The 18033-nt window shown below is 39.6% G+C and overlaps 1 protein-coding gene across 1 annotated transcript in view; it reads left to right on the forward strand.

The window, feature by feature from the left end:
* The window catches only part of itga9 (integrin, alpha 9), a 97606-nt gene extending 79805 nt beyond the window's left edge, over positions 1-17801 (forward strand). The window contains exons 22-28 of the mRNA XM_084093988.1: positions 3175-3283; positions 4410-4517; positions 8083-8208; positions 8468-8587; positions 9074-9169; positions 10960-11079; positions 16132-17801. Of these exons, the coding sequence (XP_083950114.1) occupies positions 3175-3283; positions 4410-4517; positions 8083-8208; positions 8468-8587; positions 9074-9169; positions 10960-11079; positions 16132-16230 (778 nt within the window). The 3' untranslated portion in view covers positions 16231-17801. The remainder of the gene's footprint in view (positions 1-3174; positions 3284-4409; positions 4518-8082; positions 8209-8467; positions 8588-9073; positions 9170-10959; positions 11080-16131) is intronic.
* The last annotated feature ends 232 nt before the right edge of the window (positions 17802-18033 follow it).

An 18033-nucleotide genomic window follows, 5' to 3' on the forward strand; every position in this document is an offset into this window, starting at 1 on the left:
CTGCCAAAATACAGACAGCATGTTACATGTCCTACCAGAGACAGTAATATATTGGACCACTGTTACACCACGATAAAGAATGCGTATCACTCCGTCCCACGGGCAGCTTTGGGGCTCTCTGATCACTGTTTGGTTCATCTTATACCGACCTACAGGCAGAAACTGAAATCAGCTAAACCTGTAATAAGGACTGTAAAAAGATGGACCAATGAAGCAGAGCAGGATCTACAGGCCTGCTTCGATTGCACTGATTGGACTGTTTTTGAAGCTGCAGCCACCGATCTGGATGAGCTCACAGATACTGTAACATCATATATCAGTTTCTGTGAGGATACATGCATTCCTACCAGGACATTCTTATCATTCACTAATGATAAACCATGGTTTACTGGGAAACTCAAACAGCTTCGTCATGCCAAAGAAGATGCTTACAGAAGTGGGGATAAAATCTTGTATAACCAGGCCAGAAACAGACTGACAAAGGAGATCAGAGTTGCTAAAAAAAGCTACTCTGAAAAGCTGAAAAACCAGTTTTCAGCCAACGACCCGGCATCAGTCTGGAGAGGCCTGAGGAACATCACCAACTACAAATCACCATCCCCCCCATCTGTGGAGAATCAACAACTGGCTGACACTCTCAATGCATTCTATTGCAGGTTTGAGAAGCCCAGACTCACACCTCACACCCGCTCTGATGTGCACTTCACACATCCACCATCACCTCCTGCAACCCCTCTCCTCCCCCCTTCTGCCATCCAACCTGAGCTTAAGGTCTGCGTGGAGGACGTGAGCAGAGTCTTCAAAAAACAGAAGACTAGGAAAGCTTCAGGCCCAGACGGCATCTCATCTGCTTGTCTAAAAGCCTGTGCTGACCAACTGGCCCCAGTCTTCACGCAGATCTTCAACAGATCATTGGAGCAGTGTGAAGTTCCCTGCTGCTTCAAACGCTCCACTATCATCCCGGTTCCCAAAAAAACTAAAATCACTGGACTTAATGACTACAGACCTGTCGCTCTCACGTCTGTGGTCATGAAGTCGTTTGAAAGACTGGTGTTGGCCTATCTGAAGGACATCACTGGACCCCTGCTGGATCCCTTTCAGTTTGCTTACAGAGCAAACAGGTCTGTGGATGATGCAGTCAACATGGGACTGCACTATATCCTGCAACATCTTGACAGACCTGGGACTTATGCACGGATCTTATTCGTGGACTTCAGTTCGGCCTTCAATACCATCATCCCTGATCTTCTCACAGCCAAACTGACTCAGCTCTCCATGCCATCCTCAATCTGTCAGTGGATCTCCAGCTTCCTGTCGGACCGGCAGCAGCTAGTGAGACTGGGGAAACTCACATCCAGGACCCTCACCATCAGCACTGGCGCCCCCCAAGGGTGCGTTCTCTCCCCACTGCTCTTCTCCCTTTACACTAATGACTGCACTTCTAAAGACCCCTCTGTCAAGCTCCTGAAATTTGCAGACGACACCACTGTCATCGGTCTCATCCAAAATGGTGACGAGTCTGCTTACAGACTGGGGGTTGAACAGCTGGCTGTCTGGTGCAGTTATAACAACCTTGAGCTGAACACACTCAAAACAGTGGAGATGATTGTGGACTTCAGGAGAAACACCCCAGCACTCCCCCCTCTCACCATCATGAACAGCACTGTGGAAGCAGTGGAGTCATTCAGGTTCCTGGGCTCTACCATCTCTCAGGACCTGAAGTGGACAAATCACATTGACTCCATTGTGAAAAAGGCCCAGCAGAGACTGTACTTCCTTCGCCAGCTGAAGAAGTTCAATCTGCCACAGGAGCTGCTGATCCAGTTCTACTCAGCCATCATTGAGTCTGTTTTAAGCACTTCCATCACTGTCTGGTTTGGTTCAGCTTCCAAATTGGACATCAGGAGACTACAACGGACAGTCCGGACTGCAGAGAGGATTATTGGTGCCCCCCTGCCAACCCTCCAGGACCTGTACTCTTCCAGAGTGAGGAAGAGAGCAGGTAAAATCATCACAGACTCCACTCACCCTGGACACCACCTGTTTGAACTGTTACCGTCAGGACGGCGACACAGATCACTGGCCACAAGAACATCCAGGCACAGGAACAGTTTCTTTCCACAGGCCATTTCCCTTCTGAACACTTAACATGCCCCCAAGGCATATGCCTGTAAGTGCAATACTCCCACTGTCTAGTGCAATATTCTCTAACTCAGGTGATATTTATATCTATATTATTCATACTACTCAAAATACTGTAAATATGTTTATAATCTGTAACATGCGCTAGACTCCCACTGTCTGGTGCAATATTCTCTAACTCAGGTGATATTTATATTTATATTATTCATACTACTCAAAATACTGTAAATATGTTCATAATCTGTAAATGTTTATTCGGACTAAACCCAACTGTGACCCTACTTTTTTACTTTTATACAATTTTTATTTATTTTTTATATATTTTTATTCTTAGAATTTGTATTACTATGTTTCTTGTTGTATTTGTATTTGTATATGTGCACTGGAAGCTTCAGTACCAAGAAAAATTCCTTGTGGGTGCAAGCACACTTGGCAATAAAGCTCTTTCTGATTCTGATTTCTGATTCTGATGTTGCTGTTTAAGCATGAAAAAGGTTTCCTCCAGCGAGAGTTATTCTCTAAATCAGTGTCACTGTTTCTGAACTCCCTGAAACATCTCCATTGTAGTCTTGAGTTTCTTCCGGGAACGAACGCGTCACAATATTCCTCATTTAAATAATTAATGCGCAGAATAAAGGGGCGGGGCCTGGTTGAGTTAGTTAGTAGTGTGTTAAACTGGCGGTTATGGGAAGGGGTGGGACATTTCCCAAACACACTCAAATCGCTTGACCAATCACAACACACTGGTCCAGCCGACCAATCAGAGCACAGTGTGCTTTTCAGAGGGAGGGGCTTCATAGAGACAGGAAGTAAACAGAGCGTTACTGACAGACTGGGAAGAGAGGAGCCGCAACAATGTACAATGTGAAAAATAATGTGTTTTGAACATTCATGCATGAAAACCAATTCTAGTAGAGCCTATAAACAAAATCAAGACTTTGTAAAAGGGAATAATAGGTCCTCTTTAAGTGAAAGACATAATATTAAAGCACAATGAAGGATTGTCGTATAACTGTGTGTCCGTTTCTGCAGTGTGGTCAACCCTACGTCTTTTGTATATGGAAACTCAGTCGACCGGTCACGCTTCCTTCTGCTGGAAGACATGGAGTGCCGCTTTCAGCCGCTCAACTTCACCTTTCAGGTATCCCATGTGTTCATTTGCTGTTCAGATGTGAAGTTTTTCTGGGCATTTTATTGCAGACTTTGACTTTTGTGATCAGTAAACACTGACAGAGTGATCAGGACCCTGAACCAGCAGGGTGTCGTGTACTCTGAAGGGCTTTATTTTACGATAATGACTGGTTAACTGTATGCTATCACACTTACATGATTACTTTCAAAATAAATGAAGACATGAAATATTGTTTTGTGTTTAAATCAAAGCACTAGAGTTATCAGGGGATTAATTGCCTTATGAAATGGTTAATTATACTCCCTCCCCTCCCCTTTTTTCCTTTTTTATCTCAGTCTGTTTAGTTATTGATAATATCTGTTGCTCCCCCTTCCCTGTTTGTTTGTTTGAATGGTTATCTTGTTGTATCCTAAAGATAATAAAAATCCCTTTCACAGACTGTGATTATGCATTTTCACAGTTTTTAACATTGTAATTCTAGAAAAGATTTTTTATATTTTCATTTATTTAAAAAACAATTTCATTTTCAGCTGTGCAGCAGCTCTACAGAAGACAGTAGTGTCATTATTCAGCTCAATCTACTTCAGTGTGATTCAGTTCTATAGTTATATTGAGGGTAACATTAAACATACTTGATACTGAATTTTTATGGAGTTTTGAGGCAAAACTTGTCTGTCCAGTAAACGTCAATTAAAACTCAAATGAAAAGCACAAAAAAGCACAGAAAGGTCTTTTTCGGTGTTAAATGAGTGCATAACTGTGAGAGAGTGATGGCAATTTTGACGTCTTTCTCTCTTCTGACTAACATAATCAATCTCTCAATATTTTTTCCTCTTTTGGAAAGTCATAGCAGCGCCATCATGATTTTTTTCTTTTGCTATTTGGTCAAATGTAGCTTCTGTTCAAGTTTACCCAACTATAACAACTTCCGCTTCTGAAAACCCTGGAAAAGTGAAAAGGGTCCAATTAGTATCATTATGCAAAATAATGTGACTTTAAAATGTCCAGTCCAGAACTAAGCTGCATTATAATGTGCTTTAAATGAATATGAAGTGCACTATTGGCTGTGATTAATTAGCAGTTAGTTGTTGTGCAGAGCATAAATCCCAGTTTAAATCCGTTACTGTTTGTGTAGGTGATAAACAATGGGCCCAGCAGACTTCCAGGCTCCACGATGGACATCAGGATACCCAACCGCCTGGCTGGGAACGGACCAGATATGTTCCATATCATTGACACACAAGTGAGTTCCTGCCACTGATGCTCTTGTTTATTTAGCTAGACTTCATTCTCAGTACCTTCTCATCTAAATTTCATTTGTTAGTGCTGTAAGCTGTTCTTCCTTGGTATTTTGTGTCACACCACGGCGTTGTTGATTTTTGATTGGCTGACCAATCTCAGAGTTTGAATAATTTCCATGTCACTTCACCATGTTCGTTTTAAGCTTCTAAATTCATTCATTCATCCATTATTTCTTTCTTTCTCTCATGTGGAGCAGCATTTATTGCAAACCAAAATTAACGCAAATTGCATCATATCTGCATTGCCACCTTAGGGTGCCTTGATTTGCAATAATCTCATGTCCCCATCATCAGTTATTCCTTACATATATCATTTTGCCACATTATTTCTGAATCGGTTTCTGAATCAGTTCAGACACTTTTGAAATGACTTTGCAGCCTTGATGAGGGTTAATTGTGAGTTAAATGAGTAAGTAAGGACTTTTAGAGAGCGTTTAAGGGACAAAACAATCTCGGAAAATCTCTTGATGTAAACGTACACATGACAATCATGGTATAAGTAGAACAACTCATCTTGGATTGTTGCATTACGCCTATATTACATGCATTCAATTTTCAATAATTCAACGGTTCATTGTCAATTATGCCTTACTTATATTACGTGTAAAACATTGTTTCTACTTAAGGTTAAGTATGAGATTACATGTACTATATTTACCTTATAAAGTACTTCATAAATGCAACAATCGTTGCATGTTTTGATTTTTCAGCTAAATATACAGAGCTAGGCTTTTTCTATACTGTATCTATAGAAATGAGGGCGGCGTGTTGATTATGTTCTTTTCACATACAGTGCGGAGTTTAGAGAGGTCAACATCCTCAGGCTTATAGTTAACTCAGAGGTGATAGACGAGGTGCCATGGATAGTGCCTAAGTTAGACTCACAATAAGCTTCATATCGAGGGTAGAAATTCAAGACCAGCGCCGCATTCAGTGTTGATTTGACCCTTACAGTGGCCGTATTACTAGATCAGGCAAGGGATCAACCTGTTGACTGTGAATGGGAGGACAGGGGAGGTTTGTATCCCACCCTGTACGCCCCATATGGAATCACTTACGAGGGATTAGATGGCTTGCACGAAAGGGTGGAATGGGACACTTGGGGAAAAGCTTCTGTTCACCCTGACTAACCTGTAGCACAGTGGCAATGCTGGGTAACCCGACTCACAGAGGAGTGGATGTTCCCAGGCGCCCACACGGACCGCACAAACACTCGGCCTAATTAAAAATGCACACGTGGAGGAATTCCTCTGCTCACATGGCTGAAAACAAATGGGGCGTTTTTACATAAACAGTTTGGGCTGGTCCCTCGCCGCTGAGGAGATGTCTTAAATTAGTGAGGGTTACGTGACATAGCTTTGTTCCAAACCCTAGTGCTGGTTAAAGTCGTCTTCTACCTTCCAAAGCCACAGACATGCTTTAACCCTGCTTTTGTGTCCGGGTCAATTTGACCCGCATTTAAACTCATTCAAACACTGGTTAAATTGTTTATTTATGACTTCAGGGTCATGAATGTGCAAGTTGCGACACACACACTGTAAAAAAAATATTTTTGAAAGTTATAAATAAAACCGATTATTGGAGTTTGTTTTATAAGAAAACATTATTTCAGTCTTTCTACTTCAAAATGTAATGTTTAATTCAATGTGTTACTTGCCAATTCTTATGTTTACTTGCAATTTCTGAAAATTGTTTCTTCACCAATTTTTTCACTGTAGATGTAATGTAGTTTTGGAAGGGTTATAAATGTTGTGCCTGCTATGGTGTTAGGAGTCAAATTGACCCCCACTGGTTTACATGCAATTCGCCAGAAATCGACACTTTGAAAAACAGCAAAGAGCCAAATAAAAAAACAGAAAAGAAAAAGAAAACCTTTATTATATCTTAGATTAAAATATGAATGATATATTATATAATTTGGGTTTAATGTGACCTCTAACACCAACAGAGGACCTATTTTATTAACACAAGCAAATACTTGAATGCAAAAGTGGATGATTGGCAAGTACACAGTTTTTTGTTTACATACTTAGTGGTGCTTTTGCATTACAGTTTACACAGTTTATCTCGTGTAGCTAGAAATGTTTGCATTCACATAATTGTATAGTGTATATTTCTGGCCTGATTTTACTGCCTATTATTTGGAATGACATTCGTGTTGAGAGCGCACATACAGTATATAGGCTCATTGGAAAAATGCAAACATTTTTGCAATTGTATACATAAAATTCACTGCAGTAAAACACCAACAATTTTCAATCCTTTTCACACAAATTATGATTACAATGGCAGAATGTCTATTAATAAAGGCTTATTTCCGCACGGTTTCTTGCATAATACTGTTATGACCTCACAACACTTTTACCATAGTACATGATTTGTAGGCTAAACTAATATACTTTGAAGTTTGCATCACATAATTGGCTCCATATGTATGACTTTTCTTATGAAGTCATTGTTCGATAGCTCACTTGGTACAGCATTGCACTTGCAATACGCAGTCCTGTGAAACACTAATCACAAAAAAAAGCTCAAAGACTTGTAGAAGCAAGCTATAATGACATCATTCCTTCAGCAAATGCATTTTTATCTCACGTTTGCTTTTGTCAACACTGTTGGTTGGGTTTATTGTAGGTGGTACATTATTTTCAAACGTGATAGAGCATTGATCTTTTACCATGTCATTTTCATGTCGCGATGCATAATAACATAATAAAATGTTGCCAGATTCATGTTCATCTGGTTCGGATAAAAACTAAATGCACATTTAGCGGCACTCACTGGACATTTCACAATTCAAACGTGCAAGAAGCAATATTTTGCAGTAATGTCGTCAATTTCCAATAAGCTTGGGTTGTATATTTCTTAAAGCGCTGTCTAGGGAGGCAAGTCACTAGGTTTTGTAGTGAAAATCAGCCCGGGAGTAAATGACACACTGTAAAGTAGGCTCGTTAAATCATACATGAAACAGGCTGAGATCCTTTCCTTTGACTTTAGAGAAGACAATGTGAGGTCTTTAGATGCTTTACTCTATGGAGGTCTTACTGGAAAGGATGCGAATTAAAGGAAGAGGTGAAGTGTTCCCCGGGGCCAGAGGGGTGGAAGGGGCAGCGGGACATTAAATCACTCCAGATGGGACGCGCTGCCAGAGAAAGGCTTCCGAACTCCCACTGGGAAAGAACTTCCTTTCGTTATCTGAATTACTTACAGGTCTGAGCTCACTGGATGAATTACAATGTCAGCACATCACCTTTCAATAATCCAACCCAACCATTGGCAGTTTGCAAATGAAAAGAATTTGATTGTATATATTTTGATATGTTTATGGACATATTCTATTGATGATGGCAACAGTAATTCAACAGTTAACAAGTGTGTTTAAGCCTCTAATGAAACTGTAAGCCGGTTTATTATAGTTAACAAAGTAGTATATGAATGATGCTAAAATAACACTGAGTGTGAGATTCTCCCACAATGAATTTGATCTTGTTTTCTGTTTGTCTGCAGGTATCAGAAGGTCGAGGGAACTGCACGTGGCACAAGAACCCCAAACCCTGCACAATCCCACAGGACAAGGAGAGCATCTTCCACACCATTTTTGCCTTCTTCACCAAATCCGGAAGAAAAGTTCTGGTATGACAAACGACTTATTGGAAATAGTTCACTTATAGGTGAAAAAACCTCACTGTGTGAAAATGGCATCCAAATGCATTTAGCGTTTGGAAATAAGCCATATTTGCATATTTAATGTTGTTTGACAGCCCTTTTTGTCGACGCATTTGTATTAGTGCAGTAGATCACAGCATTTAATGCCCCCTAAAAACACTCTCCTCATTTCACATCAGTTTTTGTGCTGAACGGGTGAATCTTTGATGGTATACTGTGTCAACAGGACTGCGACCGGCCTGGCAGAGCGTGTCTAACAATTTCCTGCAGTCTGGGCTCTCAGGCTAAAGAAGAGGCCACAAGTATAGATGTGCAAATACTACTGAACACTGAAATACTACAGAGGGTGAGTAACTGGCCGAATAATGTAAAAAAGTTATTGTAATGTCAATGCAAGTCATGAGAGTGTGGTGAAGGAAATTCTGTGATTTTAATTTACTGATCTGATTAAAATGTTAAATGTTGCAGAATTTAATACTAAATTACTCATCATTTAAAGTAGTTAAACCACATTCAGGCTACCATAAGAAATGTTTTTTGAGCAGCAAATCAGCATATTAGAAAGATTTCTTAATGATCATGTGACACTGAAGAATGGATTAATGATGCTGAAAATTCAGCTTTGCGTATATTAATATATATATATATAATATACAACTAATAAAGCAGAAACCGTAATCAAAAACAGTGCTAAACAACAGTTTTAACACGATATTTTGCTACAAAAAGACATGGTAACTGGAACAATTGAGCAGTGCCTCAACATTTATAAATTAGGCTGATGCGTCTCTGTCTGTCTGTAAATGTGTCTGTCTTTATGTGTGGTTTGCAGGACAGCTCCTCTGTCATCCAGTTTGTGACACGAGGTCACGTCCAGCTGGACGACAGGGCCGTGGAGGTCTCCACCGGACTTCCAGAGGAGATTTCTGTAAGTGATCAAACCGATGAATAATCCAATCCAACAGTCAGGCATTTCTTGCCAAGCATATTTGTACCATTACTGTAAACTACACTCAAGACCCAAGCCGACATGCTAGTGGTTTTCATTGTGCGATTTGAAACCGGTATGATTATTGTCTTTGAAACCGATCAGGACCCCTGATGCACGCAAGAGAATTAAATTGTCCGTTTGCATGATTCGGAGCTCATCAACTTGTAGATGTGGGTCGAGTTTGCTGTTCATATGGGAGTAGGAGGCTTTTTTTACTCTACAGCTGTGCTCAGGAACAGTCGCCTCTAATACTGCAGACCTCGGCGTGCCGATTGATTGGAGGAATACGGGACGTGTTTCAGTGGAGCTGATGGTGTCTGGTGCCATGGCATCTCACTCAGCCCTGCATTCAGCTGATTGGGTTTCTGACCCGGTTTCAACCAGTGTAGTGGCCAATTCCTAATAGGGATGTTTAATGGGTCTGTGCCCCTTCTGCCCTCGGCACTTAGGAAATGTATCAGTCCCAAAGCAATCTTTTATTAAGTTGCACAAGACAGTCCCTTGGGGAAATGGTGGACATGCAACTCTCATTTAGAAATTGCATTAATACCACACAGTCTTCTAGCATGCTTCAAATGTATAATTTCCATCATGTTCACAGCCACCTAGACAAATTGGAAATGACAGACCGACTGCGATCACTAAACCTTTATATGCTACTATATCTTTACTTTAGTGTTCGACTGAGTCAGCTGAACTCAACAAATGCTTTAGATATATTTAGTGCGATATTTATATCCTACCCTTCAGTTTCCATTGTTAGTCAAGAATAGAAGTGATATATTACTGTTTATCTCATAGACGGCACACAGTTATTATTGCTCTTTCATAGCTCAGGATCGACTTCACCTTAGAAGATCCTAAAAGTAAGTAAATAATTCTGGGGGGGACAAACTTTGGCAAATCTGAGCAGAGTTTATAGTTTCTCATAACTCATAACGAGGAGTTACATGTGAGATACTTGGGTCTCAGAAGAAACATTAGAGAAGCTGGAGACTTCTTCAAAGGTCTTCATTTGTATCTCATTACTGCTTAGAAGAAACAACTGAGATATTAAAGAGATCTCATTTGTGATTTTACACGACTGCAGGCGGTGAACTGTGGTATTTTATTCCGGCCCTCATATTCAAGGAGTAAAATTGTGTCCAGAAGCTGAAGCGAGATTTATCTGGGCTGGCATCTCTCTCCAGACTGGGATTTTCTGCTAGCTTTTCATGCAACATTTAAATCCAGATCCATTGAGGGAACTGTTGCTCTCGCTGTGTTTTTGTGGAAGTGCATTATGGTTTTCAAAGGTGTAATTCTTCCACATTTTACGGTCAGCAGGCACGCATGCCATATAACACATATTGTGCATAAAAGTGTGTTTCAATTGTTATTTAGAAGGATAGCTCATCCTTAGATAATGATAAATGAAGTCCAGTTGTAAATAAATAATCTCTTACTGACATTCTACAATGATCTGGATAAATGAAAACCTTCACGGATGTGTGTTTGATTGATTTGTTGACTTGAAATCTCATTTCCCTTTGATTGAGTCAATGCCTAATATACTGTAGACTCAGCGCAGACATTATAACATCCAGGAAATTACACACTGATTCATACAGTCTATAAAATCAGATCTTTGGTCCCACTGAGAATGACGTTCTCTAATATGTTTATTCAGCTCAGTGAGGTTATGACGGGCTCTGCTGAATGTTGTGTGTGTGTTCACTCTCTTGCAGCTGGTGTTTGAGGCTCTTCACAGTCAGGAGCCCAGGGGTTACGTGGTGGGATGGATCATTGCCATCAGTCTGCTGGTTGGGATCCTCATCTTTCTGCTTCTCGCTGTGCTGCTCTGGAAGGTACCGCTTTAGACAACACATGCTCCTGGATCAACATCCGTGTTGGTTCTGGAGAAAACATTCGAGGTTGCTGTTGGATTTAGGGGCTTGAATAACATTCTTATCAGCCTAGCATTTCTCTCTGATTTTAGGAGTAGGTTAGGATTAGATTTAGGGTTGGCAGGAGTGCACCAAACGTTTAACATGTTTAGATATTTCACCACCCACATTTTTTGGGAAATAATCATATTTTATGAGTTCCAGTCACTGTGCAAAGGGAAGAAATAGGAGCCGTCCACATACTGTAAAACAGCGACTGTAAGACCAAGCAGAAGCATCTACTGTAGCAACCACTAGAACTGGGCAATTAATCCATATCACTATTTTTCTTTTAATTTGTAATAATATTTACTGTATTTTTGATTAAATAAATGCAGACTTGGTGAGCAGAAGAGACTTCTTTCAAAAATATTGAAATATTGAAAAAAACTAATTTTTGACAGGTAATGTAAGTTTTATGAATTTGTATTAAATCATAAAACACAGAATCCAGAAAAAATTAAACAAAAAACGCAAAATTTGGGGAAACAATTCAACTAATTTCATTGGGCCCTAAATTAAAAGGTAGTTTACACAGTGGAGTTTACTTGTAAACAAACAAGGGTAACACTTTATTTTACAGTGTCCTTGTTACATATGTTACATATACTTACCATAGTAATAACAGTAAATTATGCATAATTACATGCAACTAACCCTCAACCAAACCCTAATCCTACCCTAACTCTATAGGCTAGTAAGTACATGTAGTTGCTTATTATTTCTCAGTACTTAAATATATAATTACACTGTAACAATGACACCTTAAAATAAAGTGTAACCCAAACAAGTTATATTTACACTCGACACAGGACTGGATCGGGTAAACAGTAATAGACTGCTGTTACCGCACACTTACTGTATCTGCTATATGGCATCTAATTAATATTCATGAGCCATGCTGGAAAGCTTTATGATTCGTGTACGCCACACTTTTCAGATCGTTCCTAAGGCCTTGAGGATTAAGTTCAGCAGCTCGAGCATTATCGACCTGTCATTTCTCTTGATTTTAAGTCAAGTCAAGTGTATTTATATAGCGCTTTTCACAATACAGATTGTATCAAAGCAGCTTCACAGTATTAAATTAAAATAATACATCAATGTTTGTTTCTAGTGGAAAACGGCCACGTTTGGTAATGCTGATCAATATTATTGTTGATTGATTAATTAAATTAAATATCCCCAATATTTTAGGGTTATGCTGGTATTTAAGAGTGATTTGTGATATAAACATTATTCCAGAATCAACAGAGGATGGTGAACCATACACATGCTCCTCCCTCATTGGTCCAACACACAGAGACGTCCGGTCCAAATGAGCTTGTTTGCTTGTCATGTTCAATTAGTCTTTTCACATGAGACCCAGTACAAATCAAAAGCCAGAAATGGTTCCTGTTAGACAGCAGTTCAGTTCTTGCAAAGTAAATGTCAGCAGAGAATGTGACCCATCAGGTCACGGTGTGTTGAAAGAGTACAACCACCTGCTCATGTGCAGCATCCCATTACAGTTAAATTAGCACTGGGTTGCTTTTAATATCCTCTGACAAAAAAAGGCACAGTAAAACGGATGTGGGTGATCTGTTTTTTTGTTTGAAGTACAGTAACAGTTCTTAGATTATGAAACATCAGTGAAATGATGCAGTACATGAATGACGACATGGATTATAATTAATGCATTGATGGTCTTGGTACTTTGGATTCAGATTCAGATTCAACTTTATTGTCATTGTGCAAAGTAAAAGTACAGAGCCACTTTAGCTAGACTTTGCGGGAGTCTTGTAGAGGGTCACATGTCCCTTAGACCCTCATTCACACACTACTGTTGTTTTTCTTGGCCTGAGGACTCAATAGAGAGCTTTAGACCGACCGTAAAGTGAACAAAACACAGCGCTGACAATAATTTACACTTACACATAAAAGTGAATCGAACGGATTTCAAGGCTTCTCGAACAAGACCTTCTTTTCTTTTCCACTCCATTACTTTCCAGCGGGAATACTAGAGCAAATCCTGGAATGTTGGTGTAGGGATACTTTCCCCCCCAAATCCCAAAACTGCCAAAGTAAACCTCCTCAACATGAGCTGCACATGTCCAGCTACTCCAGCTTCAGGAAATGCCTGGAGAGAGCTGAGGTCTGAATCAATAAACCGCATTTAAACAAAGACAAACCTGTTGAGTCACAGGAAGAGGAACAGCACGTTTCCTGCGCTGACGCGGTTCTTTACAGTAGCGTTATCTGTGTCGCCCATCCCACTATTTATCTGACTCCCAGCCGCTCCGTTGGCTCGAACTACACAAAGAGATAGTTCACTCAAAAATGACAAAAAAATTTACTCTCTCTTGTTGCTCTGAATCTGTGTGAATTTCTTTCTTCTGAGAAACACAAACGAGTTTTCCATACAATAAATTGCACCCAGACCTGCGCAGTAGCGATCTCGGGACCAGACCTGCGCAGTAGCGATCTCGGGACCAGACCTGTGCAGTAGCGATCTCGGGACCAGACCTGCGCAGTAGCGATCTCGGGACCAGACCTGCGCAGTAACGATCTCGGGACCAGACCTGCGCAGTAGCAAGCAGGAAGTAAAGCCGCGAAATCAACGCTCCGCCCTCACTCTCGCAGAATGCACTCTCCCTGAGTGCACTTTTTTAAAAATTGATTGCAGTACGACAAGAGGCTTGTTAAAATAAAGTAAATACAATCTCCTCAGTCCTCCGAAGATCCCGAAAAAAACGTCTGTTGGTGCTTCAGTGACTACTTCGCTCAGAGAACCTGTCAATCACAGCTGTCAATCATGACGTTACACCATCGTTTTTATAGCATCACGTAACTAACTAAAAACCAACTTATTTTTGAAACAGACACTTGAACTTACATCAGCGTGATAAAAACGACAGCAAATGAAAGAAACCACCTTTGGAAAAAAGATATTTGAAGTGTAATTTAATTGTTTAGTTGGTCTCACGTCCCGTTGAATAACACAGGGAGGCGGGGCTTATGACCTATACTAGGACCAGTCACCGGGGGGGCGATCGAGACGTTTTGGCTTCACTTTTCAGGGCTTGTGCGGCACGCTTGATATATACACACCAGCAAATGGTAAATGGTAAAATGGACTGCATTTATATAGCGTTTTCAACAGACCGATGGCCACCAAAGCGCTTTACATATTGCCTTACATTCACCCATTCACCCAAATCAGGTTTATTGGCAAAATTCATTCAAACGAGGCATTGGAAAGTTTGTTAGTACATCAGGACTTGCCTGACGGCTTATGCTACCGCTAACCCAGTGGTCGAGGTCACTTCAGTGATTTGGGAAAAGCACGTAAAAGTCCTGGCAGAAAGCCAATATATCCAACATTTTTTTATAATTTTTTTTCAAAGTGTTGACAACTTAGTGTTAACTAATAATTGTTGCAAACTGGTACTACCAACAAAATATGAGTGAATTCCTGGAACTGGGCGTCGTTACACTACATCCTTATGCATCGCTTTCTGCCAGGACTTTTACGTGCTTTCCCCAAATCACTGAAGTGATGTCGACGTCCAGGTTAGCGGTAGCATGAGCCATCAGAGTTATTTAAATAAACTCCTGATGTACTTACAAAGTTTCCAATGCCTCGTTTTATGAGTACAGAACCTATTTGTACTACTGTAGAAGTTTGGTGCCATTCTGGGCATTATTAGTGGGGTAATTTACGAGATACATCCTTGGATCCATTAGCGCCTGCACTAAGACATCCGGCTGATATCTCTAGATAAGCTCTAACTTTAATAATGTTCGACCAAGGGAAAAAGGCTTCTGGGGGTGTTTGGCTCGAGGTCATGGTGCAAACTAAGGACCCTAGGTTGATTTTACTCCGAACCATCCCTTCTTTTGTTTGATTTGTTCACTGCAAACAGCTGAAAGTCTGTAAATGTTGCCAAAAAACCTGATTTGCAATGGGGGTTGAATAATTTCAAATGCAACTGTGTATATATATATATATATATATATATATATATATATATATATATATATATATAGTTATTTAAAAACGTCTCCTCTGCTATTGCTCAAATTTCATTAGCAATTCAAAATATCCATGTGTACACATTCAATCCAGGCATTGATGATACCTTATGGTATATATTGCTAATGTACATTTATAGGATGTATAAATAATATTTTTGGATACCTATATGATAAAGCATTCCTCTTACAGTTTGAATATCATCAGTCATTAGGGATTTCATAATGAAACCTTATGTTAGATCAAGGCCTTCAAAATGTGTGGTATTTTCATATACTATATTTAATTTGATTAAATACATTTTTCCATCCCCTTTCCTCTGACAGCAGGATTGCATTAGGTTGAGTGTATCTGATCTGCCAGCTAAAACAAGTAGTTGTCCTTGCTTTTTCTACTATCGATCAAAAGTTTGGGGTCGTTAATGTTTTTGTAAGAAGTCTCTTCTCCTCGCCAAGGCTGCGTTTATTTGAACAAATATACAGTAAAATTGTGAAATATTATTACAATTTAAAATGATGCTTTCTATTTAAATATGTGAAACTGTAATTTATTCCTGTGATCAAAGCAGCATCATTACTCCAGTCTTCAGTGTCACATGATCCTTCAGAAATCATTCTGATATGATGATTTGATGCTCGTGAAACATTTCTGATTATTATCAATGTTGAAAACTGTTGTGCTGATTCATATTTTTATGGAAACTGACATTTTTCAGAATTCTTTAATGAATAGATTTAATTTAATGAAAATAGAAATCTTCTGTAACATTATTCATGTTTTTACTCAGTTTAATGCATCCTTGCTGAATAAAAGTATTAATGTTTTCGCACTATTGAAAGGTAGTGTATTAGCATGATTTTTTTGGGGGGGAAACGGGGTGTAATTTTGTCAGCGAGCATCTGTACATCTGTCCACTGTCACACCCTGAATGTTGCTGACACAATTATTTTTGTGTTTTGCAGATGGGATTCTTCAGGAGGCATTACAGAGAAATCATAGAGGCGGAAAAGAACAGGAAGGACAGCGATGAAAGCTGGGATTGGGTCCAGAAGAGCCAATGAGAGCTTGGATTGGGTTCAGAAAATCCAATAAGCTGCTACCTTCATCACGGCTCTCTCCTAAAACCCTCCAGCCTTCCATATGTGGAAGAAAAGAATATTCTCCAGATTTTTCGGAGGTTTGACACTTTTTTTTTCATTGATGGTGATCTAGCTGACGTTTAAGGGGACCGTGTGGCCTGCCAGAAAACACTCGCAGTGGAATACCATTGATCCCAATGGGACAGGCCTCTTGAAGAGACGGAAAGAGAAAGACTTCCTGAAAAGGAATGTGGATATTGTGTCAATACTAGCAGACAATTACAACCCTCAGGGCGCTGTTGAAAAGCAAAAAAAAATCTATTTTTTATAAAATGTATTCCATACTGTATAGAAGAGAGCTTCAAGAGTTGTTTTTAAAGCACTGATGACTGACACATGCCAAAGAGATGATGTTATTCCTTCACAGTGTTTTCAGATGAAGGGGAGACCTTGAAGATGGATTGTATCTCTTTATCCCCACAAGTTTTCATTTACAGAGAATACATAGCAAACGTTTGTGTCCTTCATTCGGACAGCTCTCGAGCTACTAAATGTCATGAACAAACGAGAATGAACCGTTATCCCAGACAAACTGCATCATTGCAAACTGCTCGAGTTGCTCATTTCAGTCCAGTTGTGCTAAAAAACAGAAAGAGAAAAGCATCTACGTTCTCAGCTCAAACACGTTTTGTTCATGATATGTGAAATTCACAGCTTAGAGCATTGTTTGTTCTGCACTGGATACTGACCCCACTGAAAGATGCATGATATTCCAAAGGAAAAGTCTTCATAATCTTTCACCAAAATATATGAACTTTCTCTGACTGTCTTATTTTCCAACCACTTGTCAAATAGAAACTTTTCATTATCTAATCAATTCTTAATGGGTGCAAATGAATCAAATCCCACCCTACAAATTCTCCTCATTGAATCCTTTTTCACTCACAATGTCGCAATTGTTTGACATAAGATCTCGAGTCATGAATTACAATTCTACTGCAAGTGTAAAAATATGCAAGTGGACATGCAGCATGTTCTGTGTTATTCTTCTACAGTCAATCTAACACCGTATAGTATGTGTCTCCTGCTTTTTAACAAAATCCCATGACAAGTTCAGACTGCGTATGCACGTGTTTTAACCATGTAACCCTGCAGTGTGTAATGGCCTAAAAATAGGTGGGAATGTGCAGTACTTCATCACTGGGCACAAACTCGTACTTTGGATCTTATGAGAACAGCTTGTTTGGACTTCACTTTACATGAGCTGTTCGCTGTCAGACTTCACATCCATTCTGCCTTTAACCGCTCAAAGCTTGTTACCAATGCAGAAACGGCACAGAGCCCAAATAAGTTTTAATATAGAGATTTTAACATATCTCATCTGAAAGACAAAAATGGATCTGATGTTGTTTTAGACGTTCATTGAACTTGGTTGCTTGTTTTGTTACATTTTCCATTTCCCTCTCATTTTGGAGGGTTACTTTGAAAGTAAATGTTTACCGAATGATCAATAGCTTTGCAATTGGATGCCAAATGATCTCTGGAAGATTTTCAACAAAAAAAAAAAATATATATATATATATAAATATCACCATGGCATGGCAAAAACACGTCTGCTTTTCATGTCCGGCCCAACACCAGGTTCTTGCATCGGTGTGTTTCAGAGAGACACATACTTGACATTGTAATTGTGTAACATAACTGTGAGTGTTGTTGCCATTATCACCTATTTTGAGCATTTTAGAATAAACTACTGTCACTGAATTTCAGTTTTATAGATGTATT

This window comes from Abramis brama (assembly GCF_963993115.1).
Source record: "Abramis brama genome assembly, chromosome: 19".
Lineage (NCBI taxonomy): Eukaryota > Metazoa > Chordata > Actinopteri > Cypriniformes > Leuciscidae > Abramis > Abramis brama.